This window comes from Hemiscyllium ocellatum, chromosome 39 (genome assembly GCF_020745735.1).
Source record: "Hemiscyllium ocellatum isolate sHemOce1 chromosome 39, sHemOce1.pat.X.cur, whole genome shotgun sequence".
NCBI lineage: Eukaryota > Metazoa > Chordata > Chondrichthyes > Orectolobiformes > Hemiscylliidae > Hemiscyllium > Hemiscyllium ocellatum.
The window spans coordinates 20,371,777-20,399,193 of record NC_083439.1 but is presented as its reverse complement, the minus strand read 5'-3'; the positions used below and the strand labels follow the sequence as shown (position 1 = coordinate 20,399,193).

General features: G+C 39.7%; 1 protein-coding gene across 2 annotated transcripts in view; it reads right to left on the bottom strand.

Moving 5' to 3' along the window:
- secisbp2l (SECIS binding protein 2-like) overlaps positions 1-27,417 on the bottom strand; it is an 81,973-nt gene that overhangs the window by 31,976 nt on the left and 22,580 nt on the right. For both annotated transcript variants that reach the window (XM_060853000.1, XM_060853002.1), the window contains exons 2-7: positions 18,307-18,479; positions 14,962-15,280; positions 13,482-13,599; positions 10,134-10,354; positions 9,208-9,232; positions 4,090-4,205 (exon numbers count right to left, since the gene is read on the bottom strand). In XM_060853000.1, coding sequence (XP_060708983.1) covers positions 4,090-4,205; positions 9,208-9,232; positions 10,134-10,354; positions 13,482-13,599; positions 14,962-15,280; positions 18,307-18,479 — 972 coding nt within the window. The remainder of the gene's footprint in view (positions 1-4,089; positions 4,206-9,207; positions 9,233-10,133; positions 10,355-13,481; positions 13,600-14,961; positions 15,281-18,306; positions 18,480-27,417) is intronic.

Here is a 27,417-nt window from a genome sequence, read left to right as displayed (position 1 = left end):
GGCACTGTGGCTCAGTGGTTTTCACTGCTGACTCATGGTGCCAGGGTTCCAGGTTTGATTTCAACCTCGGGCTACACTTTACTGTCTGTGTGGAGACTTCTCCCTGTTCTGCATGGATTTCCTCCAGGTTCTCTAGTTTACACCTACAGTCTAAAGATTTATGTGGCTAGGTGGACTGGCCACGCTAAATTGCCTGCGGTGTTCACCGATTTGCAGGCTAGGTGGATTAGCCTGGGAAATGCAGGGTTACAGGGATAGGCTACAGGGTGGGTCTGTGCAGTTTGCTCTTCAGAGGGTCGGTGAGAACTTGATGGGCCTAATGGTCTGCTTCCACACTGCAAGGATTCTAGCTTCAGGTCCTTTTTAAATCATTCCCCTCTCACCTTGAACCTAATGCCCTACAGTTCTGGACTCCCTCAATCTATGAAAAAGACCTTGGCTATTCACTCTGTCCATTTCCCATATAATTTTACAAACCTCTATAAAAAGGTCACCCCCCCAGCCTCCAATGTTCCAGGGAAAAAAGCCCCGGCCTATTCAACCATTTCCTGCAAACTCAAACTCTCCAGTCCTGACAACATCCTTCCTATAGAAAGGCAACCAGAATCATATGCAGTATTCTAAAAGTGGCCTCAGCAATGTCTGCAGAGCTGCAATATGACATTTCAACTCTTGTACTGACCAACGAAGGCAAATGTGCCAAATGCCTTCTTCACCACCCTGTATACCTGGGACTCCACTTTCAAGTAACTATGCACCTGCACCCTTTGTTTGGCAACACTCCCCAGGGTGCTACCATTAACTTACAAGACATGGCCTAGTTTGCCTTACCAAAATGCATCACCTCATATCCATCTAAATTAAACTCCATTTGCCACACCTTGGCCTATCTGATCAAGATCCCATTGTACTCTGAGATAATCATCTTCATATCCACTATACCATTTATTATGGTTAATACTTTTGCAGATGACACCATATCTCCTACACTAACAACCAGATCACTTATATAAATAACTACAGACAGCAGACCCAGCACCAATCCTTGTGGCACTCTGCTGGCCACAGGCCTCCAGTCTGAAAAGCAACCCTCTACCACCACTCTGTCTTCTACTTTCAAGCCAATTTTGTATCCTACTGGCTGCCTCCCCCACGATCCTATTTGATCTAACCTTTCTAATCAGTCTACCATGCAGAACCTTGTCAAACACTTTGCTGAAGTCCAAATAGACATCTACCACTCTGCTTTTGTCAACCTTTTTCATCTCCTCTTCAAAAAAATGCAATGAAGTTAGCAAGACGCTACTTCCCATTCACAGATCCACGATGACTTTTCCTAATCAGTCCTTGCCTTTCCAAATGCTTGTAAATCCGGTCCCTCAGAATCCCCTCCAACAACTTACCCACCACAGACATAAGGCTCACCAGTCTATAGTTCCCTAGCTTTTTCTTACAGCCTTTCATAAATAATGGCACAACATTAGGCAACCCCGAGTCTTCAGACACCTCACCTGTGACTATCGATGACAGAAATATCTCAGCAAGGGGCACAAAAATCACTTCCCTAGCATCCCACAAAGTTCTGGGAAACACATGATTAGGTCCTGAGGATCTATCTACCCTTCTGCATTAAGACCTCCAGTACCACCGTGTCTGTAATATGAACTCTTTTTAAGATATTACAATTTATTTCCTCAAGTACCCTAGCTTCCGTACCTTTTGCTATGATAAATATTGACGCAAAATATTAGTTTAGTACTTCACTCATTTCTTGTGGTTCCTCACAGATGGTCGCGTTGATCTTTAAGGGGCCCTATTCACTTTTGCCCTTAATGTAGTTAGAGAATCCCTTTGGATTCTCCTTTACCCTAATTCTCAAAGCCACGTCTCCTTTTTGCCATCCTGATTTCCCTCAAGTATACTCCTGCTGTCCATACATAGATGCTCCTACTTTTGTTTAACCAGACTCTCAATTTCTCTAGTAAAAAATGAGGTCTGCAGATGCTGGAGATCACAGCTGCAAATGTGTTGCTGGTCAAAGCACAGCAGGCCAGGCAGCATCTCAGGAATAGAGAATTCGACGTTTCGAGCATAAGCCCTTCATCAGGAATAAGAGAGAGTAGCCAAGCAGGCTAAGATAAAAGGTAGGGAGGAGGGACTAGGGGGAGGGGCAATGGAGGTGGGATAGGTGGAAGGAGGTCAAGGTGAGGGTGATAGGCCGGAGTGGGGTGGGGGCGGAGAGGTCAGGAAGAGGATTGCAGGTTAGGAGGGCGGTGCTGAGTTGAGGGAACTGACTGAGACAAGGTGGGGGGAGGGGAAATGAGGAAACTGGAGAAATCTGAATTCATACCTTGTGGTTGGAGGGTTCCCAGGTGGAAGATGAGGCGCTCCTCCTCCAGCCGTCGTGTTGTTATGTTCTGCCGGTGGAGGAGTCCAAGGACCTGCATGTCCTCGGTGGAGTGGGAGGGAGAGTTAAAGTGTTGAGCCATGGGGTGATTGGGTTGGTTGGTTCGGGCGGCCCGGAGGTGTTCTCTGAAGCGTTCCGCAAGTAAGCGGCCTGTCTCACCAATATAGAGGAGGCCACATCGGGTGCAGCGGATGCAATAGATGATGTGTGTGGAGGTACAGGTGAACTTGTGGCGGATATGGAAGGATCCCTTGGGGCCTTGGAGGGAAGTGAGTGTGGAGGTGTGGGCGCAAGTTTTACATTTCCTGCGGTTGCAGGGGAAGGTGCCGGGGGTGGCGGTTGGGTTGGTGGGGGGTGTGGATCTGACGAGGGAGTCACGAAGGGAGTGGTCCTTGCGGAACGCTGATAGGGGAGGGGAGGGAAATATATCCTTGGTGGTGGGGTCCGTTTGGAGGTGGCGGAAATGGCGGCGGATGATACGTTGTATGCGGAGGTTGGTGGGGTGGTAGGTGAGAACCAGTGGGGTTCTGTCTTGGTGGCGGTTGGAGGAGCGGGGCTCAAGGGCGGAGGAGCGGGAAGTGGAGGAGATGCGGTGGAGGGCATCGTCGATCACGTCTGGGGGGAATTTGCGGTCCTTGAAGAAGGAGGCCATCTGGGCTGTGCGGTCCTTGAAGGAGGAGGCCATCTGGGCTGGTCTCAATTTCTCTAGTCATCCCTACACATACCAGCCTTGCCCTTCATGTTAAACAGAAGCACACTGTCTCGGAACTCGTTATCTCCTTTTTAAAGGCCTCCCACTTCCCCACCATTCCTTTACCTGCAAATAGCTTCCCCCAATCAACTTTTCAAAGTTCCTGTCCAATACTATCGAAACTGGCCTCACTGCAATTTAGAACTTTAACTCTTTGATCAGTTCTATACTTTTCCTTAAATATTTTAAAATTAATCGAATTACAATCACATGCCCAAAGTACTCCCCAACTGACACCTCAGTCACTTGCCCTGTCTTATTTTCTAACAGAAGGTCAAGTATTGCTCCTTCTCTAGTAGATACATCCATATATTGAATAAGAGTTTTCTTGTACACACTTAAATTCCTCCCTATCCAAGCCCTTAACACTCTGACAGCCCCAGTCTATGTTTGGAGAGTTAAAATCCTGACCATTGCAACCCTATTATTCCTACACATATTGGAGATCTCCTTACATTTTTGTTTCTCAATTTCCGCTTGTTATTGGAGGGCCTATAGCACAATCCCAACAAGGTGGTCATCCCTTTTGTGTTTCTCAGCTCTACCTAAATAACTTCGCTGAATGATCAGTTGACTGAAGTTCCGATGAAAGGTCACATCAAAATGAAATCTCAACTGTTTCTCTTTACCTGAGAAACTGCTTGACCTGCTTAGTTTTTCCAATTTATGTTGCAATATTAGTTATCAGCTGTGAGGCTTCCAACTCAATTATGAACAAAATTATTGATGGCGAGATCATCAAATTAGACTATGAATTTGTTCAGTATTTCACTGATTGCACAGTCACTGAAAGATCTGGCTAATATAAGCACCAATTTGTACAGAAATATAATAGAAAACCAACTGGAAGGCAAGGAATTTTCTATCTTAAAACAAATAATAACATGAATATTCCAAATTCTGAATGATGGTAGCAAGTTTACCCACATACCTGAGAGTTTCGCAGATCTGCCGGCCTGCCAACCCGACCACAAGAAAATGTCTGGATTCTGTCCATCCCAAACCTTTGTGGTGCTTGGGAAGCGACATTTGCCCAACTGGGGCCTCCTGGGTGTAAAAGAAAATCCACCTCATTAATAGCTACAAGATAATAACTCAAAGATGAACTTATAATTTCCACATTACACATACTACGTGTACCACCACATGATGCAAGCTTTCATAAATATCAGCAGTTAAGTCATCCATTTTATGATTATGTATTGAATGTTTACTAATTTACACATATACATAAAAGACATTTTAGGCTACAAAATTCTAACTTCATTCATATTTAAAACATTATAAAATTCAAACAAATTCTTGGATGACGACAGATTTGTCTCCCAAAAACCATTAGTGTTAAATCTAACCATACTAAATTGTAACTTCTGTCCAAATATTTCTTATATTACAAATATAATTTTATATGAATGAAATTAAGGGAGGATTTGGTGTAGCTGTACAGGAGATTGGTTAGGCCACAACTGGAATACTGTGTGCAATTCAGATCTCCCTCCTACAGGAAGGATGTTGTGAAACTTGAAAGAGTTCACATTGGATTTACAAGGATGTTGCAGGGTTGGAGGATTTGAGCTTTAAGGAGAGGCTGAATTGACTGGGCTATTTTCCCTGGAGTTGAGAAGTGACCTTATAGAGGTTTAAAGAAATCATGAGGGACATGGATTGGGTGAATTGACAAGGTCTTTTTTCCCCTGCATATGGAAGTCCAAAACCAGATGGCATAGGTTTAAGGTGAAAAGGGAAAGATTTAAAAGGAACATAAGGGGCAACTTTTTCACACAAAGGGTGGCATGTGTATGGAATCAGCTGCCAGAAGTAGTGGTGGAGGCTGGTACAATTACAATATATACCTATCCAAGTGGCTTTTAATTAAATAGGAAGGATTGAGGGGGATATGGGCCAAATGCTGGTAAATGGGACTCCTTTATTCGAGATATCTGGTCATCATGGAGGAGTTGGACCGAAGGGGCTGTTTCTATCCTGTATATCTTTATGACTGTATAGAAAGAGAAAAGATATGTCAGTGTGAAGTGCACTTTATGAATAATATTGAAATGATTAAGAACAAAGTTCAACATTCAACAAATGCAATCTAAGCAGAACAGGGATCAAAGAGCCTTTTATCAAATCAACTGGTTCAAGGTGGCAACCCACAATCACCTGCTCAGAGCCGCTCAGGAGGGGTGATAAGTGCAGCCTTCCAAGTGTCATTTAAAAAAATGGGAAAACATGATCCAGTTTCAACCACACCCTACCTAATTTGCTCAGTCCTGGTCCGCATAAAAATAAAGCAAGACTGTGTGGTTTAAATAATCAATGATGGTAGTTAGCATCAGGAAACTGAGAAATGATAGCACAAGCTCAGTGGTAGCACTTCTGTTTTGGGGCCAGAAGTGGCAGATATAATTGCCATTCCAGAGTTGACTACAAAGTAAGTTGGCACTTTTTACAGTGCCTTGCTCACCAAGTATTATACTGAAGATGTTGTTGTTCTGGCTACATTAAAGAGGCCCTGACAGCATCCTTAGGTGGACTATTCTATCAGCAGAAGTGTTCGCCTAGGGCTTAATAAATATTTATTCTTCAAACAAAACAAAGAAATGATATGCTCAGTGATTTATTGAAGCTTTTGCAGTGTATATTTGCCAAAGACAATGTTCCAAAAAATAAATCATTGTCTGCAAGCTTTTTTAAAATATGCTTAGATCGTGAATGATGCTATATGGATATGCAAATTGTTTCTTCCCTATTTGAGAGAACAAATAGAATTTTCTTCGAAAAATCTTTAAAAAACCTGAAAGAAACATGGAAGTTGAAGGATAACCTTACAAAGGGAGAGGAACAAGACAATAAGCAGCACTGATAAGGTGAATTCGAAAATTAAATAAAACTAAACTGGAGAAATACTAAGAGTAGACTGATGGAGCAATAACTTGCTGGATCGGATTTGTCCTACTGTTTGTAAATGGCGAATTTTGCACAAAAACGAATGGTCCTATATTTTGAAGAATGTTCTATTTTTGTATGACTGACAATATAATTAACATCTAACAGTAGGAGATCTAAGATCAGTGTCATACAGATGTACAGCAGGGAAACAGATCCTTTGGGCATGGCGTCCAGATATCTCAAGCCAATCTATCCCACCTGCTAGCACCGAGCCCATATCCCTCCAAACCTTTCCTATTCATATACCCATCCAAATGCTGCTTAAATGTTGCAATTGTACCAGCCACCACCACTTCCTCTGGCAGCTCATTCCAATCACGTACCACCCTCTGTGTGAAAAAGTTGCCTGTTAGGTACCTTTTATATCTTTCCCCTCACACCCTAATCCTATGTCCTCTAGTTCTGGGCTTTCCCACCCCAGGGAAAAGACCTTGTTTATTTAACATATCCGTGCCCCTCATAACTTTATAAACTTCTATAAAGGTCACCCCTCCACCTCTGACACTCCAGGGAGGACAGCCCCAGCCTATCCAACCTCTCCCTATAGCTCAAATTCTTCAACCCTGACAACATACTTGTAAATCATTTCTGAACCCTTTCAGGTTTCAGAACATCCTTCCAACAGAAAGGAGACTAGAATTGCATGCAATATTCCAATAGTGGCCTATTTTCAAGGAGCTATGAACCTACACTCCAAGGTCTCTTTGTTCAGCAACACCCCCTAGGACCTTAACATTAAGTGTATAAGTCTTGGTAAGATTTGCTTTCCCAAATGTGCAGCACTCACATTTATCTAAATTAAACTCCATCTATCATTTCTCAGCTCATTAGCCCATCTGATCAAGATCCCGTTGTAATCTGAGGTAACCCTCTTCGCTGTCCACTACACCTCCAATGATGGTGTCATCTGCAAACTTACTTATTATACCCCTTATGCTTACAACCAAATAATTTATATAAGCGATGAACAGTCATTGCTCCAGCACCGATCCTTGTGACACTCCAATGATCACAGGTCTCCAGTGAGAGAAACAACCCTCCACCACCACTGTTTTCTACCTTTGAGCCAGTTCTGCCTCTATTCCATGAGATCTAACCTTGCTAAACAGTCTCCCATGGGAAACCTTGTCGAATGCCTTACTGATGCCCATATAGATCGCACCTACCGCTCTGCCCTCATCAATCCTGTTTGTTACTTCTTCAAAAAAAACAATCAAGTTTGTGAGACATGATTTCTCACACACAAAGCAATGCTGACTCACCCTAATCAGTCCTTGCCTTTCCAAATACATGTACATCTGGTCCCTCAGGATTCCCTCCAACAAATTGCCCATCACCGGCGTCAGGCTCACTGGTCTATAGTTCCTTGGCTTGTCCTTACCACCTTTCTTAAATAATGGCACCATGTTAGCCAACCTCGAGTCTTCTGGCACCTCACCTGTGACTATTGATGATACAAATATCTCAGCAAGAGGCCCACTTCTCTAGCTTCCCACAGAGCTCTAGGGTACACCTGGTCAGGTGCTGGGGATTAATCCATTTCTATGCATTTCAACACATCCAGCACTTCCACCTCTGTAACATGGACATTTTTCAAGATGTCACCATCTATTTCCCCGACATCTGTATCTTCCATGTCCTTTTCCACAGTAAATACTGATGCAAAATATTCGTTTAGTGTCTCCCCATTTCCTGCAGCTCCATACAAAGGCCGCCTTGCTGATCTTTGAGGGGCCCTATTCTCTTCCTAGTTAGCCTTTTCTCCTTAAATGTATTTGTAAAAACCCTTTGGATTCTCCTTAACTCTATTTGCCAAAGCAATCTCATGTTCCCCTTTTGCTCTCCTGATTTCCCTCTTAAATATACTCTTATTGCCTTTATACTCTTCTAAGGATTCACTCGATCTATCCTGTCTATACCTGACATATGCTTCCTTTTTTTTCTTAACCAAGCCCTCAATTTCTTTAGTCATCCAGCATTCCCTATACCTACCAGCCTTTCCTTTCACCCTAACAGGTATATACTGGCTCTGGACTCTCGTTACCTCATTTTTGAAGGCTACCCATTTTCCAGCCATCCTTTACTTGCGAACATCTGCCCCCAATCAGCTTTTGAAAGTTCTTGCCTAATACTATCAAAATTAGCCTTCCTCCAATTTAGAACTTCAACTTCTAGATCTGGTCTATCCTTTTCCATCATGATTTTAAAACAAATAAAGTTATGGTCGCTGACTCCAAAGTGCTCCCTCACTGACACCAAGTCACCTGCCCTTCCTTATTTCCCAAGAGTAGGTCAAGTTTTGCACCTTCTCTAGTAGGTACACCCACATACTGAATCAGAAAATTTTCTTGTACACACTTAACACTATGGCAGTCCCAGTCTACGCTTGGAAAGTTAAAATCCTCTAACTTAGCATAACTACCCTGTTATTCTTAAAAGATAATGGAGATCTCCTAACAAATTTGTTTCTCAATTTCCCTCTGACTATTAGGGGATCTATAATACATTCCAAATAAGGTGATCATCACTTTCTTATTTCTCAGTTCCACCCAAATAACTTCCCCGGATGTATTTCCGGGAACATCCTCCCTCAGTTCCGATATAAGACATAAGACATAGGAGTGGAAGTAAGGCCATTCGGCCCATCGAGTCCACTCCGCCATTCAATCAGTTCTTTTCTCAACTGTACCAGCCTCAGAAGGCTCAAGAAAGTTGTATTTTAACTTTGCAGAACCAATGAAGATACTGGTTCAATAGGCCATGTGCCTTTCCTGTGTTGAAACCATTCTATGAGTTTAATTTATTCTAACTTATACAAGTTGAAAAATTTGAACATGCAGAATGGAAACAAATTATTTGGTCCAAGAGGCATTGCCATATATTTATAGCGCACGTGAATATCCTTCCCATGCTGTCTGTCCTCTTCCCACCTCTACATCCCAACAGACAGACACAGACACACATGTTCTATTTCCTTCTGTTGCATTTATCCAAGAAGACAATGACTTTTGCTTCAATAATTTTAAATGAGGCAGTGACTTACCTATTCTCACTTCTACTGTGAAACTTTTACAGCACAAATATTTAAATTAATTACCTGCAATCCCTGTTAAATCGTCGACCTGAAATAAAACAAAAAACAGTTTAATCCAACTCTGTATATGCACATTCACCATATTCGAGTAAAAGCAAAAATCATAATTTCAAATGGAATATAATTTGACAATTGCTACAAAGTATTTATTTCAGAATAGAACCCTTACCAGGTTTTACTAGCTGGACTTGTATCTGCTTTATTTAGACTGTTTTAACACAAAAAGTGTCTTCTGAATGCAATAAGTTTAGTTTTCAATAATTGGATAAATATGCTGTTATTTGCACTAGTAAATTTAAAATGAACATGTTTCCAGTTTTAAAGTTTAAACTTGGATTAATATACTAATTGTTTTGAGGTGGGTTTCAGTTTTAAGTTATTTTTGGGTTTATGTGCAACAGATTGGTCCATATTTGTAATCCTCTATGTAGAGGAGACCACATTGTCAGCAGTGAATACAGTGGACTAGACTGAGAGAAGTACAAACACATTGCCTCACTTGGAAGGAATATTTCAGGTTTTGGATAAAGAGAAGGGAGATAAAAGGGAAAGCATCGCTCCTCTCTTCAATTGCATGGGAAGGTGTCATGAAATGCTGATAAGTTGTTGCCAGAAGTGGGCCAAGATATGGTGAAGAAATGGTACCTTCAAAACACTTAGTGGAGGAGAGGAGAAAATGTATTTGGTGGTGATATCATGTTGGAAGAGGCAGAAAATGGTGAAGAATGACTAAACTGGAGGCTACTGGGGTGGATCATGTGAACAGGGGAACCCTGTCTTGGCTCTAGGATGGAGGGGGAAAGGGTTAAACTGTGCAGAAGTATGGGAAATGCTTCAGACTCTGCTGACAGTCCTAAATCTCCATCATTTACAGAACATTTTAATATCACAGTTTATTTTGGTTATATGAACTATGTATATTTACGTACTTTGCATTCTGTACTCCTTGTAGTAGCTGATGTGGTCTGACTGTGGCTATGCTTAGGACTGCAGTAGCCACTATCACTGTCAATGTCAGCTTCACTAGCTCCTTGTTCACTTGAAGATTCAGCAGCAGGGTGAGATGCTCTTCTTCTCCTCACTTTTGATTTCCAAATCAAGGGGCTGGCCCTCTCGGTGTGTGTTTTATTGGCTACATCCCCAGGAAAATCTTTTAATAATAAAGACAATCACATTTAAAATGGAAGATACAGATTATAACAACTCTTTCAAAATAATTGCACAGTTTGATTTAGCACCATCCATTTAGTGTATCAGTTTTGAACTACCAAAACAAAGCCATACTTTAAAGGTAGAGAACATTGCCATAAACCAGCATCAACAACCATGTCGGTTCAACATAATCAAAATACTTCTATTAAGCCTTGCAGAACAAAGCATTAAAATACTTCCTCACAACTGTCTCAAGCAAAAGAAGATTGTACTCATTAAGTTTTCATGACTAGATGTGCAAAACTGCAAGCAGACAGGTTGGACCAAAGGGTCTGTTTCCATGCTGTATATCTCTATGACTATGACTTGAAATTTAGATAGCAGAATGAAGCTCTAGTATTTCATATGAAAACTGTTTTCCACACACTACAATAATTTGCTAATAGGATGTGCTTAAAGCAGGTATAAGGAAAGAAGTGTGGCATATTCTGCTTCTGGATTTGGGATTATCAATCAACAGCGAATTTTCAAAGAATAATTTCATAAATGCACAACTATGTTCATCATACTGTGGCCATTTTAAAATTATAAAATAATATTCCTCATTTCAGTAACTCAGTCACCATTATGAGTTTGAGAGCAGTACAGTCCAGTGAGGGCCTCAGGACTTTCCTCCCCCCATTTCTGTTGGGAGTTGCTAACTTCTGCAGCAGTTCGTTTACCAACAGCACAGGGCTGCACTGAAGCTCAAAGCAGAAAAAAAAACCTTGAAAATGCATCCACTTTCTGACATTCTAAAAGATACTCACATACTATGTGATTTAACATTTCTGTAGTACCTCTAAACTCAATTTCTTTCTTTTCCTTCTCACTCCTTTCAGTCTGCTACAGAAAATATTCTTGTATCACATGTTCCAACTGAACTTCAATGTCAGTTTTAAATCACAGTAACAATAAATTGCTAGCTTTGAAGTTATTATTGCCAAATGCTCACTATTATGAACACAAAGATGTTTTCACACTGGAAAGATAAATGAAGAAATAACATATTTGTCACTTTGTTTCTAAATAAAATTGCTCATGGGATGTTCTCTTGAGATTTCAGGATTTTCATTCAGTAGTATTGGAGGAACCGTGGTATTTATTCCAAGTCATCGAGGCGAACTTACAGGTGGCATTCCTGTGTATCTGCTGTTATTATCCTTCTAGGTAGTAGAAATCTCAGGCTTGAGGAATGCTACCAAAGGAGCCTTTGGTATGTTACTGCAGTGCATCTTGTACCTGCTACATACTGCAGCTGAAGATGGCAAATGGGATGCCAGTCAGGTAGGATGCTTTGCTCTGAACCTTTGCTCAAGCTTCTTGAGTGATCTCAAAGCTGCATTCATTTAGGCAAGTGGACAGTTTGCACACACTCAGGTTGTGTTTTGTAGATAGTGGACAAGCATTGAAGACACAATGGGTGAATTATTTGCTGCAGATTTGCTAGGTTCTAGCCTACTCTTTAAGTCACATTATTTACATGGCTTTGCTAGTTCAGTTCCTGATCAAAGAGTCACCAGAATATTGATAGTGTGGGGTTCAGCAATTATAGTACCTTTGAACTTCAAGGAGTAATGGTTAGATTCTCTTGCTCACTGATCTGACTGCAACCCAAATCCACACTCCTACCTACTGATAAACAAGGGTGAAAGTGATTAACATGAATACATCTACTTCTGCCTTAAAAATATTCACGGGCTGGGATTCCATCACCTTTTCAGGAAGCAACTTCCAAAGACTCACTCTTCACAGAAAAAATTGCTCCATCTCTGTTTTAAATGGGCAACTCCTGATTTTGAAGCAATGACTCTGGTTCTACCCACACCAATCCAGGAAAACCTAAACACAAATAGAAAGCAGGCCTTACCACCAGTGCTTCATCTGGAGGCTGACTAATGACGTTACCTAGTATGGTGACAAAATGTCTGAAAACAAATCCTCCAGCTCAGCCAGCAAACCTACATCCAGGTTGTATCTTCTACCCATGAAGAAACATACTCTATCAACTATCCTATTAACAATCCTCAGGATCTTGTATGTGTCATTTGCTGTATGTCCCATATTAATTTTAATGTATCATATTACAGGTATCATCGGTGAACAATCTTACTTCTGACCTCATGATGGAGGGGAGTAACTGACAAAGCAGCTGAAGTTGGTTTTGCATTCAATACTACCCCAAGGAACTCATGCAGCAGATTCTGAAGATTGAGTTAATCAACCAAAAATCAGAATGACCTCCCTCTGTGTGAGATATGACTAACTAGTGAAGAGTTTTCCCCAATTCCCATAGACCTGAGCTTTGCTCGAGTCAATGATACTATACTTGGTCAAATGTCACCTTGATGTACTCTCACATGGCCTGTAATGTTCAGCTCCTTTGTCCATGTTTGGCCCAGGCGAGATCAAAGTCAGAAGCAAAAGATCAAACTTTAGCATGTGCTGTTTGACAGACTGAAAATAATCCATTCCATCACTTTGCTGATTATTAACAGTTGGCTGATAAAAGGAGGAAATACGATTTATTCTACTCCTTGTGTACTGTACGTAATTTGACAAGCTGTATTGAAACACCATGGCTGGAGACTTGGCTAGTTCTGTATAGAAGTCTTCAATATTATTATTGGAATGCTGTCAGACCCCAAAAAATGTAGTACCATTGTCTTTAGCCTTTTTTTTGATATTATGGATTAAAGTGAACTGGCTGAAAACTGTAATCTGTGATATTGGGATGGTCTCAGGAGGTGGCAGAGATGGATCCCTGGCTGTTGATGGATATAAAGCTTTCTGTCTTGTCTTTTGTACTAGGCTCTCCAGTTATTGAGAGTTGTAATATTTGTGGAGTTGCCAGTTCCTAAGAGCTGTTTAATTGCCTGGCACCATTTACATCTGTTTGTGATGAGACTGTCCATAAGACCACAAGATTTCAGAGCTTTGATCCATTACACTAGTTGGGGGAATTTCTTAGACAGCAACTTGCATCATTTCATTATTAAGTTTAGGGTAACTATATCAGAATTAAGTTTCTTGGTTTGGTTAAGTTTGACCAAGTTCTGGTAAGCTGGGAAATTAAGGTTCCTTACCTGTTTGCTGACTGGCGTCCACCAGCAACACAATCTTCGATCTATTTTCAGGACCCGAGGCACTGTTTTCCTTTTGAACAGCTACGTTTCTCACCAGAGGCTTGGCCGTTTTCAAAACCTGCACAAATAAGAAATACAATTCCTAACTCAAAAAGAAAACAGAAAAATTGCTGTTATTTGTCCTAACAGTTAGCTACTCCAACAGCTTAGCAAGCTAACTTGTATTTGTACAGTCTGTTTTACATAGCAAAATATCTTCACAGATGGATTCTGACACACAAGGAAATATTAGATGTTATGATCAAAACAGAGAGATTGGGTTAAGCAGCAGTTTAAAAGGAGAAATGGGAGATGGAGAGGTGGAAGGGGAAATAAAATACTGGGAATGCAAATCATGACTAAGCAAGAATAATTGGAGAACAAAGTGAAACATCAATATTGGACAGGTTCAGACATGGCTAACCAAAGGTTACACATGATTAGAGGTGAGTTGGGAAGGCATTGTCAGGGGCCTAAAATCATAGTTAACATATAGCAGCAAGTTTTCTATAAATCAAGAGGGAAAGAGAGAGAAAATTGTTTGGATTTTGTTTAATACAAAGTATTCACAAAATCAGTAAAGGTTCTGCCGCATTAATATTTTGCAACATTAGCTGACAACCACCTTGAGTTAATATACAAGACACTTAATTTTACTATCTTTATGTCCACCTCTTCCAATATCTTTGCATATCATTACAAAATTGACATTTATGGCTTTTATATCAAACCATCATGAGGAGTTAGCTACAAGCAAGAGGAGAAATGCTGCATTTTTTTCCATTCAAGGTTAAATTTAATAAACCTAGATTCTCGATAGGTAAGTAAATGGCATGAGTTAGATACTATGTTCCATGTGATTTTTTTTTTAAAAAATGCACACAGCTGGCATAACTTCATCCCTTTAAAAAAAGCATGAGTCAGAATTCTGACTCTTATAAGGTCAGCACATTCACACTAAATTAATAATGTCAAACTATCAGAAACATCAGATTTGGCACCAACAGTCCATGATAGTAAAGGGAGAACTAAAAAACCCATAAAAATCAGTTCCTTTATTATCCAGTGATTTGAGCTGAAAAATGCCGCAAGGCCACTAGCTGACTTCCCCATAGAATTTAACAGCTTGTTGATCATACCTAATTTTATTCACAAGTAATGGTCATTTGGACAAGGTATCATTGAACACAACTCCATTTGTTGGTATTCAACACTTCTAAATGTGTATTGCCCAAGTAGTATGGAAAGGGGGAGAATGTATTTATATATAATTAAGATTTTTACTTATCTAACCAAAATCATGCTTAGCATACTAAAGGAAATGTTTTCACTCCCACAGGTTCAGATGAAATTTAAAGGCTAACTTTCAATTGGAGCAAGATGAAACAAGGTCATTCAATTCTGTAAAGCATAAACAGCAAATACAGCTGGAAATCCTTACCTTCGGCACTGGACCTCTGCTGGTTCTGCTTCTCTGAGTGCTAGCTTGGCAGGCTTGTCCGGCGGTAATAGGCCTTTCACTGCAGTCAGACAATGCATTCACCACATTGGCTGGCTGGAAAGGTGCAGTGTATGGTGGAGGAAAGGGAGAATAAAAACCCACCATTGGTGTGCATGGTGCTGGCATGAGCTGATAGTAAGCATAATCTGTAGAAACAGGAGGCTGTGGTGTTGGCAATATGGGATAGGCAAGGTATGGTCCTGATGAATTTGGATTCACTTGCTGCCACCGAATATCACCATTATACACAGGCAATTGCCTGCAATACAAAAGGAAAGCATGAAAATAGTTTGAATTTATAAAACTATATTTATTAACACATCTGGTTAGACTTCTTTCAAATACTACTCAATCGTCATGGAATTGCTGCAGTGAATTGGAAGGTGAACAGTTTTCTTTTGAAAGCATGAGGCCATTAAGCACAGGCATCAAATCCTGTCTCCCACCATTTGCAGAAAGAGAGATTCATTTAGGCAGTTTTTCTCTTTTTTCTTTTGCCCAAGAAAAGGACAAATAGCTCAGCTAGAAGTTTGCATTTCACTCTTCACAGTCAATTACTTAATGCATTTTGTATGCCAGGCTGCATGAATTGAATGCATTACCAGCATAAGCAACAATGCCCATTAAACATTTTATCAACTCCAATTTCATTCGTCTCCAACAGTTCTTTACTAACTGCGCCATCAGCAGTTGTTGCTCTTCCAGAATCAAATCATATTAAATTGTGCGCTAGTTGGATTCCACAGCTATTTTCAGCAGCTTTTTCATCACTAAGAGGGTGCACTAACCTGCTCTACAGAAACTGCTACAAGATTGACAAACAAACCTACTTGTAATCCAGAACAGTACCATGTTCCTCATACCAACAGTCAGACAGTACTTGACAGTGCTGAACTATAAGTATCTTGTTAACACTAAAGCACAGCCAGCATGAGGCTAGTAGAGGCTAGTACAATTGCATAATTTAAAAGGCATCTGGATGGATATATAAATAGGAAGGGTTTGGTGGGATATGGGTCGAGTGTTGGTAGGTGGGATTAGATTGGGTTGGGATTTTTGGTCAGCATGTACAAGTTGGACCGAAGGGTCTGTTTCCATGCTGTACATCTTTAGGACTGTATGAGACAGGGGCTGGCTCATGCCCATAGGGCTAAATGTAATTTGGTACCTTCTGTCACTTGGTACCAGCCTTTCTTTTCCTAGGCTTTGTTTTTTTATTGTTTCACGAGATGTAGCCATCACAGCATTAGTCACTCATTCCTAATAGCCTCAAAGTGCTGGTGATAAGTCACTTTCTTGGACCACTGCAGTCCCATTTGCACAGGTACACCCACAGTGCTGTGAGAAAAGGAGGTCCAGGATACTTGATTTTGTTAAAATGAGGCAGCAGCAATATAATTCAGATTCAGAATGTTCGGAGGATTGAGGGGAAATTTTAGGTGGTGGTCCCAACTGCTGCATTGTCCTTAGAGGTGGCAGCTTGCATGCTTGGATGGTGTTGTCAGCTGCTGCAGTATGCCTTGTACATGCTACAAACTGCTGCTACTTTGCATTGGGTATATGGCTGCAGCATGGCAAAGACGGTTTTTGTTTTGTTCACTCCTAATATGTGGGCATCACTGGCTGGCTCGCATTTATTGTTCACTCCTAGCTGCTTAGCTACCCTTGAACTGAGCGAAATCACCTAGCAAGTGAGACACTTCAGAGTCAACCACATTATGGATCTGAAACCTGTAGGTCTAGCATCACATGTAGGCCAGACTGGGTTAGGATGGCAAATTTCATTCCCTGAAGGCCAGTGAGACAGATGTTTTTTTAAAAAAAAATAGTAGACAATGGTTTTGTGGTCATCAGAAGATTCTCAATTCCAGATTTTTCTTTTTACTGAATTCAAATTCCAACACTTGTCATGGCAGTTCTCAAACTCAAGTTCCCAGAACCTGAGTTAAGTTTCTCGATTAATTGTCTAGCAATCATACCACTAGGCCATCACTTCCCCTAAAATTGGAAATTAATATTTTCCCAACAATCAGTTTTCAGAGATGCCACCAAAAAAAATTTACAATGAAATGATCTCCTTGAAAAGGCTTTCACAGAAACATAAGGATGTCAATGGTTCCAGGTGCAAAATCATCAAAAGTTAAGACTATCACTATAACCAAGGTTTAACATTAATACACAATAAATACATTGAGACATACTTTTTTATTTGTGATGAGTCTATTGTACTGCATTTAAAAGATGATTTTACCAACAAAATACAATTTAATTCTATCTAGAAAATTTAACATTTGAGCCCCAAGATCTGACTCAATGTTCCAAAAGATTCTGTACTACTGACAAGTTTATACTGACCCATTTTCTAGCAGAGGAAGAATGCCTCAAGGACATTGTTAATTTGATCAAATTCAAAACTCAACTACTTTCACATCATTTTGGGGTCTGAAGATATTTTACTGACTGTATTAGAAGACTTGTCAATCTTCACTTGAATTCAGTATGAAAATCGCTGACTCTACTGTGAACTGAGAAACAGTAATTGATAATGGTTATTTTAAAGTCTACTAGTAAGCCTGTTACAAGATAATAATATGTCTCAACAAACTATCCCACTGGAATCCTTGGACCATCCTGCTTTTGACATGTTCTCAACTGTAAACTGCAAGATTTCTAAATCCTCAATCTCAAAAACCAATCTTAGCTTCTAACTGATATTCAATCTTTCCCTTCTCCCTCCCCAACCATACATACATACACGCACGAAAGAAAGGCTGAGAAGTTTTCCAAAATTTGTTGTGCAATTTTATATTTTGGGAGGATTAGTGCAGAAAAATGATTTATGGCGGCACAGTGGCTAGCACTGTTGCCTCACAGCACCAGGGACCCAGGTTCGACTCCTGTCTTGGGTGACTGACTGTGTGGAGTTTGCACATTCTCCCAGTGTCTGCGTGAGTTTCCTCCGGGTGCTCCAACAATCCAAAGATGCGCAGGTTAGGTGAATTGGTCATGCTAAATTCCCCATAGTCAAGGGTAAATATGTAGTATAGGTCTGGGTGGGTGTGTATTTGCATGAATTTAAGACATTTTAGTGTTCAGGAGTTTCTTCCTGAAACCAATTCAATTCAACTGTCCAGATTTATAACAAAGTTTACCAAATGACATTCCATAATAACTAATCACGTGTGATGATAAAAGGAAAACTGACTTTAAAACTTCACCATATAATTAACAAATCTGAATAAAAATTATGCAAAGGTACCAATTGATTTGTGCACCTCTACTCACCTATTAGATTGATTTTCTTGCACAAAGGGATAACAGGTTATCAAGTAGCTTGGTATAGGAGGAGCTTCGACACCAGTACCATTTCCATCATTAGGAAGAGCCATAGGAACAAGAATATCAGTTCCCTTCTTCTGGGGTATAAATGGTTCTACTTCTGCAGAGAGCTGAATATCCTGAATAAAGTGGTGAAAAAACTCATTACTCAAAATGAAAATTAGCAGTGACAGACGCACACAAATGGAATTTGTTCCACAAAATGTATGCTTGAACATCTATCGGCAGCCTTTACAAGATCAACAGTACAAAGTACAAAAGAATAGTACTCAACCTGAATTCTATTCCATATAGGCATAGAGTCAGAAACATACAGCACAGAAACAAACCCTTTGGTCCAACTCGTCCATGCCGACCAAACTTCCCAAACTAAACTAGCCCCACTTGCCTGTGTTTGGCCCATATCCCTCGAAACTTTTTCTATTCACGTACCTGTCCAAAATGTATTTTAAATGTTCTAACTGTATCTGCATCTATCACTTCCTCAGCAGTTTATTCCACAAAGAAACCACTGCATATGGAAAAGGTTGCCTCTCAGGTCTCTTTTAAATCTTTCTCTAGTTACTTTAAAACATGCCCCCTGGTTTTGAACTATGTTAATGACATTAGTATATAATTAGTACAGCTAAAACAAAACTTTGAATATTCATTACTCAGTTTAATTAAAAGATGTACTTAATACCGTTAAAAGAAAATGCAACATCAGGATACAGGCTTGCAAAAAGGAAAACATTTGAGCAAATAACCCCAATTTATTTATTAATGCCTGTCATCTGATTTCCATTCCTATTAAGCAAATCAAGTTCCAATGAATCAGGATCATTAAGGATAAAATAAGCTAAAGTAATATAAATTGCAATATTTTCTTTAAATTCTGACTTTTCAAATAATTGGACATGTGGTTTAGAAAGTCAAGAGGTCCGACACCATGTTGCAAAGTTTACTTATCACTACCTGCTTAATCTAGATTTGGAGATACCGGTGTTGGACTGGGGTGCACAAAGTTCAAAATCATACAACACCAGGTTATAGCAACAGGTTTAATCGGAAGCACACTAGCTTTCGGAGTGTGAAGGAGCGTCGCTCCGAAAGCTAGTGTGCTTCCAATTAAACCTGTTGGACTATGACCTGGTGTTGTGTGATTTTTAACTTTGTTTAATCTAGGCCTGTGAACCTGATTCCCCCTCCAAGATTGTGATAAGCCAGAACTTTTTCTCTCTGCAACACTTCCCCTGTTGCTACACAGCCACCTCACAGATTGATCCTAACCCCACATTTGTTCTTTATTCTTGCCACATTACCCCACTAAGAGCAGAGACCAATCTATCAAGGAGGTAAAAGCATGATCAGTTCAATTTCTGTAATGACATAAATATATTATTTCAGTGTCACTCCTTCACACCATAGAACTACTGGGCCTCTCTAAAGTTAGACCCAAAAAAGGCTCAGAGGACATTAGCTGAAAGGATTGCCACTTTTCATTTCCAAATGTATATATTATCTTTCACATTAATAATGGTCGAAAAGTAAGCAAAACAAATACATATAGAAAAACTGAGGTATATCAATTTAACAACCTTCACACATTTTATTTGCTTTCATTATACAGTAATTCAAATGGATTAAGTCAATAGATACTCGAGTTAAGTACAGCTGTCATATGCTGCACAGTGCAAGTCAATTTTGAGACCAAAGCTACTTGTGGTCAAAATGACATGTTTGTTGCAACATAATTCAGTCCTCATCATCTCAAAATATTGGTGTTCAATTAAAAAGTTAAAACAAACCGCTTTCCTCCTCAGTGGGGAGATCTCAATTTCAGTTACTCCATGCTGCAAAGCAAGTGAGAGGGATGAAAATATTGCTTTAAGTATTAGAAACAATCCTGACTCTGTAGATCCTAGCATATGGTCTCATCTGTCTATTCATCCACTGTTGATGCATCTTTCCGTTTTAAGATCTCTCACTTTCCTTCTTTTAGTTTATGCAAAGCTATTTTGTTCAATTGTGGGATGCAAACATTGCTGGCAAGATCAGTATTGGCTGACAATCTCTAATTGGCTGTGAACTGGTGGAGGTGAGCACCTTCATAAATCTACACAATCCATTTATTGGAAGTACACCTGCAGCAGTGTTATCGAGTTCCAGATTTTCCATCCTATGACAGAAAAGGAATGATAATATAGTTCCAAGTCAGGAACTGGTGGTTCCAGCAATGGCGCTCCCAAGCATCCACTGCTCTTGTTCTTCTAGGTGGGACAGACCACAGGTTTGGAAGGTGCGACTTAAGGAGCCTTAGTAAATTATTGCCATAGATCTTGTAGATAGCTATTGTGCACCAATGGTGGAAAGTGAGAGCACCCAGATTGGTGATAAGGTGCCATCAGGCTTGTTTTGTACTGGATGATGTTGAGCTTTTTCAACTGCAGTCATTTGGTCAAGTGAAGAGCATTTCATTACATGTCCAACTTGTGGCTTATGGATGAAGAACAGCCTTTGGGGAGTCCAAAGAAAAGCTACTCATTGCAAAACAGCATTCCTAACCTTTGATCTTTTGTCAGATACGGTCCAGTTAAGTTTCTAGTTAACGTGAACCCTCAGGATGTTGACAATGGGATATTTAGCACTGGTTATACCTTTGAATATCAAAGAAAGTGTCTTATTGGTGATGGTCTTTCCTGGCACTTATGCATCACAAATGCTGAGGCAGAGTGGAATGTGATCTGCTGTTTTGTTACACCTCACTATAGCAGCAAGTTGGAAATCAGGGCCCACTATTCTTGGAATCACTAGAAATATTAAAACATTTATCAAAGAATACAAAGTCCCCAAATTTACCTGGCTGATAGTTTAACAGAAAACATAAATAATAATTGTTAAATACAGAAATCTGATGTATGATAAATAAATAAATTCAAACCATGGGTAAACAACTATGGATTGTTAACATATAGCTTTACTATCCAATTCTCTAACCAACATTCCCACCCCCATCAAAACACACACAGAAACAGACAGAGAAGAAACCTTGGTGACATGCGTGTAGGGTAGTCAAAATACTGTGGAAACATTTCAAAGCACTAGCCCTTAGGATACATGGCATGTCCTTTTGTTTCCCAAGTCCTTCAGGTGTCAGACCTTTTCCTTCAAGTTCTTTCACTCCTCAAAAGGAGGCAGAGTGAACGGTTCACAAATTATTAAAACTCTTGACTGACTGGTTGAAAACAACAGCTAACAGCAACAGGTTGGAGAATACAACTTGCTTTCTTTAGTTACATGCACTTTCATTGGAGAGAGAAAGGGACACCACTTCCCTTTCAGCAGTCCTAAATCTTCTCCTAACTTTATTCATACTCACAAGCTGTTCAGTTACCCAGGAATCAGACAGCTGTAGTCAAGCTGATGACTTTTGACATCCACACTGGTCACAATTCTACAAAACAATCATCAACCTGTTGTCAGGTACATTTCACTTTGTATATACACTTCAGTGATGTGCTGCCTATTTAGACCTTGCCAAGCAACAATGAGTTTCAGTAACTTGTGTTTTTTAGGAAGTACAGCAACTTGTTCCACAGTGCTTTGTTGTCAATCAGTCTTTTATCAAATTCAGTACATGCTTAAAAGTGAAATAAAAATAAAAGATGCAATCTTGACAGTATCTTGCCTAGGTGTGTGGAACGTTCAATCTTAAATATTTGGAAGACTGCTACGTGAACATCTCACATTAGATTTAGTGACATCATCGGTCAATGTTAAAAGCAGTGACATCAACCGACTGATGGTTGATTCAATTAAATATGGATGCTAATAGAAACTATTTATAAAAAATTAATCAGTGGTATAGCTGATTCTCTAGATAAAGAATAATTGAGGTTAATTGTACAGTAATACAAATCTGATGTTGAGCATCCTAGTACAAATCAGCTCCAGCAACAAGTAGTAAAATTGTCTAAGTTAGAATTAAATATTTATAGCTGCAATACTGATTAATGCATGGTCTGAACTAGGTTACTCAACTGGCATAAAAATATAGATATTTGGCCAAACCATTCATTGCATAAAACTGTTACGCATCAAGGCATGACTGCAAGACAAATGTGACACGACAGAGGGCAGCAATTTGCCCCATTTTCTCTGTGGCACAAATATTTAGTGTTCATTGTCATAGAGTCATAAACGTAGAAATAAGCCTTTTAGATTTAGATTTTACTGTCATGTGTACTCAAATACAGGAAAACACACGTACAGTGAAAAGTGTACAAATACCATTCTTAGCACACAAAAGACAGGATTAAAAATAGAAGCAGAAATAAAATAGCCAAAAGAAAAGGAAACGACCAGATCACTTCCCCACCTCCAGAAAAACAAAGCCTCAAAGTTTATCCTTCAGATGCTCAGAGTCCTCACACACCAGAATGGCAGCACACCACTGCATCCACTTGTAGGTACCGGGGCCAGAGATACCAAACTATACATACTCCATAGCCTATGTCATAGCATTTTAAGTACTCACACCCAGATGCTTCTTAAATGTTGCAAGAGTACCTGCCCCTAATGCACCGTGTTTCAATTTTCTACCACCCTTTGGGTGAAAAATCTTTTCCTCAGATCCCTTCTAAACCACTTACTCTTCACCTTAAACTTATGACCGTCTGCCATGGGATCAAAGATTCTCCTAATGTACCCCATCTGTGTGCCTCAATTCTGTATATCTCAATCAGATCTCCCTCTCAGCCTCCACTGATCCATTGAAAACAAACTTAGCCCATCCAATCTCTCCTAGGAGCTAGGACATATCAAATCTAAGAATTTCCATTCTAGTGAATCTCCTCTGCACCCTCTCCACCTTCTACATTCTTCCAATAGAATGGTGACCAGAAGTATACACAACATTCCACATGAGGCGTAACCAATGCTCTTTAAAAAGTTACAAGACCTCCCTGCTCCTATATTCTACACCCTGGCTAATGAATGCAAGCATCCAACATGCCTTCTTCACCATCTTGCCCATCTGGGCAGACAGCTTCAGGGATCTATAGACTTGTACACCAAATTCCCTTTGTTCCTCAGTATTCCCTATGGACATACCATTCACTTTGTAAATCCTTCCCTTATTAGTTAAAAATCACACAACACCAGGTTATAGTCCAACAGGTTTAATTGGAAGTGCACTAGCTTTCAGAGCGTCGCTCCTTCATCAAATGTTGTGTGATTTTTAACTTTGTACACCCCAGTCCAACACCAGCATCTCCAATCATGCTTTCCCTTATTAGGCCTCCCAAAATGTATCACCTCACACTTATCAGGATTAAATTTCATCGCCATTGTAATGTTAAAAGATTAACTTGTACACTGTCTCTGGACATTAATGTAATGTTAAAGGGTTAAACTGTACTGTCTTTCTCCAAGAAGCTGAACATTCTCGAAGTGGGTGGGGGGCGACATTCTGTCTCACAGACAGCATTGCAGGAATTTGGATGACTATCCCTTGTAATCCACACTTCGTTTGGGCAGCCAGTTATTACTATTATCAAATTAAACTCTCATTCAATCCCTTCCATTCAGAAATGCTTTCGTAGCCATCCCCCAGGCAATCAAATTTGTTTGTTTGATCATCCCCGATACCGCAGTATATTACACCTATGTTGTCTGGGGAAGTAGCGGAGCCAGAACCCATTTGCAACTAGGACATATCACACCTACATTGTCTTGGGGAATCATGGAGTCAGGAAATCATTTGCAGAATGTTTCTCCAGGATTAAAGGCATTTACATTATCTCAGAGGATGACCTTATCCTACCACTGTACCTGGGGTAACATACGGTTAATGCGGGCGGGGCATCTGGCAAACTGGCCTGTATAAAGGAAATGTATTTCATTTGTTTAGGGCCTCTTTTGACTTAACTTTGCATGCCTGCAAAATATCACCTAGTTTGTACAGACTTTAATAAACTTTAACTGTTTGCAGAAGTTGGCGTATGCGAATTTCATCTCGAGTGTGAAACCTCAGGAAAAGAGCCTCAAACCATTGCTTTACCCTATTTATCAACTGATCAATATCAGACTGTAGCTTGAGACAATCTTCCTCACTATCAGCACCAACTTTCACGACATCTGCAAAACTACTAAATATATCTTCTACACTGACATCTAAGTCATAAATGCACAGTAACAGCAGTGCTCCCAGCAGCAACCCATGTGGTGCGCCACTGGTCACAAGCTTCCAATTACAAAAACAACCCTCCACAATCAACATTTGCCTCTGATTTGCAAGCCAACTTGTTTGCCTTTAATCCCACTAGCTCTCATCTTCTAGACCAGCTTTCCATGTGGGAATTTGTCAAAGACCTTTCTAAAGTCCATTTAAACCACATCAACTGAGTTTTTTGAGAAGGTTATTACCTTCAGACAGAAACTCACTCCAATAAGTCCATGTTGACATCCTTGCTCAATCCAGCCTTTCCAAGTGCTCATTCATCCTGTTCCTTGGAATTTTTTTCCCAATAATTTCCCTACTATTGACATCAGACTAACAGGCCTGTAATTACCTGGCCTATTCGTGCTACCAGTCTTGAACAACGGATCCACATTAGCTAACCTCCGATCATCTGGCACTACATCTGTGGCCAGCAAAGTATTAACTCTATCTGCGAGGGCCGCAACAATCTCCCCCCTTGCCTTGCACAGCAGATTGGGATACATTTTTTTAAGGTTAGATTATCGACAGTGTGGAAACAGGCCATACCGACCCTCTGAAGAGTAACCTACCCAGACCCATTTCTCTCTGACTAAAGCACCTAATACCATGAGCAATTCAACATGGCCAATTCACCTGACCTGCACATCTTTGGATTGTAGGAGGAAACCGGACCACCCTGGGGAAAATCTCACAGACACGGGGAGAATGTGCAAACATTTCATCAGGCCATTGAGATTTATACATCTTTTTGCCGATTAAAGCATCTAATATTTCCTTATGGATCTTAACATGCTCAAGAACCTCACCATCCAAATTACAATGTCTTTCACCTTTGTGAATAAGGATGAGAAATATTTAAGACATCACACATCTTGTCTTCACATACTGTTTGGTCCCCTTTGGTCTCTTCTTGCTCTTAACATACTTAGAAAATACCTTTAGGTCTTCCTTAATCCTATCTGCCAGATAGTTCATGAACTCTCTTTGCTCTAATTTCTTGCTCCAGCAAATCAATGTAAATTTCTCTTAAATCACCTCTTTTTGATCTATTTCTAAAATTGATCACAATCTACCACTTATTTCCCAATCAGAAAGAGAAGCAACTATCTATTCATTTCATCAAAATCTTTCAGAACGTTAAAAACTGCACAGAAAAATGAGATGATCTGCTTATTAGGTTTCCGTATTTGCAGGCAAGATGGTAAAGAAAAATTGTCTCCTTGTTAAAAGTAAAGATTAGATCAGAGTCAATAAATGAGAAATATGAAGCTTTTCTTTTGCACAACTCAAATTAAATGGTATTTCATGTTACTGAACTAACTCAAATTAACAAGGTAGACAGTGGGGTCCTACCACTGTGGTATGAAACAGCAAATGAAATTGAATGAACTCCACAAAATGGCAAATGCTTTCAGGTCACATTGCGCGAGGTGATCTTTCATTAAAAAGTTACATTGGGTGCAAGTTTAAGGGTAATTTTGATTATGATATTGGTTTAACAAACAAGAGATAGAAATTACCATCATCGTGTAAATTGTGAACTTGATTTCAAGTTCACAATTCAATTGAAGCAAATAATAAAAACTGCCAGACTGTCATCATGAAACCAAATGGAAGTGAACTGGCTTTGATGTGACTTCAGTCCTATTAAACATGGTTGACTCCATGTCCTCTGAACTGACTTAACAAATCTACAAAGTACTGCAATGATTTGAGAAGGTTCAGCAGTTTTTTAGAATAACCAGTCATAGGTAACAATGCAGGTCTGCCAATGTTGCCCTTCTCCCAAGACCAGAGTTAACTAGCTGATTGCAAAATGGAGAAGACAATGTCGACAGAAGTCTTACTTGAGTGGAACAGCAACAATTAGTTTTGATCACATCACTGTATTGTCTGTAGTAAGGGTGCATTTGGAGACAATACCAATTTGTGGGCTAAAGTTTAATGGATCACAATCAAATACAAAAAGAAAACAAGTATCACTTACAGGGATAATTTAACAATGGGTTAAAATAACTATTAAATTTGGGAAATATTATTGCAAGAGCAGATTATAAATGGGTTAAAATTGCACTATGTAAAATAGTTGCCAAGATCATTTAATCTTGTGGTCCATTAACTGCTCAACTTGGAGCATCACCTAGTTCTGCTCAGTAATGTACTCTAACCATCTTATATTTCTACTCCTTGTGGAAATGGAATTTATTTAAGCTTCTGAAAATTTTTCATTTCAGATTTTATAACACTAAATAGTAATCTACTACACAAAAATTGAAGCTTCAGTGGAAGTATTTTTAATGCATTAGTATATTTCAAATGAATAAATTTCCACAAATGCTTATTTTTTCTTCAATCTTTCAAATTAACCAAAAAAAAAGCTTGCATTTGAAAAAATAGTGCTCCTGAGCAAAGCCGTTTGAAATCCTGCTGATCTCTGATTTGGTAAAGATATTACACCTTTAAAAGTTTAAAGAAGCTGCAGAAGTTGATATTTGATAACATTCCGCCACAAACCATCACAATAAATGAAATTTTGAAACAGAGAAAGTTCAAATTTGCAATGTAAAAGGTCTAATACCACACCATGCAGCATATATAATTCAGATAAATGACTTAGAGGTGCCAGTTTTGGTCTGGGGTGGTCAAAATTAAAAATCACACAATGCCAGATTACAGTCCAACTGGTTTATTTGGAAGCACTAGCTTTCAGAGCACTGCTCCTTCATCAGATGGTTTAATTTTATTTGTTCATTACAGCAGGAACCTATAATGGTCTCTTCAATTATGTTAAAGTGTTTGAGGTAGAGTTAACTCATGAAAACCCATGCAGCCCAAGCCACAAAATTAGAGCCAGA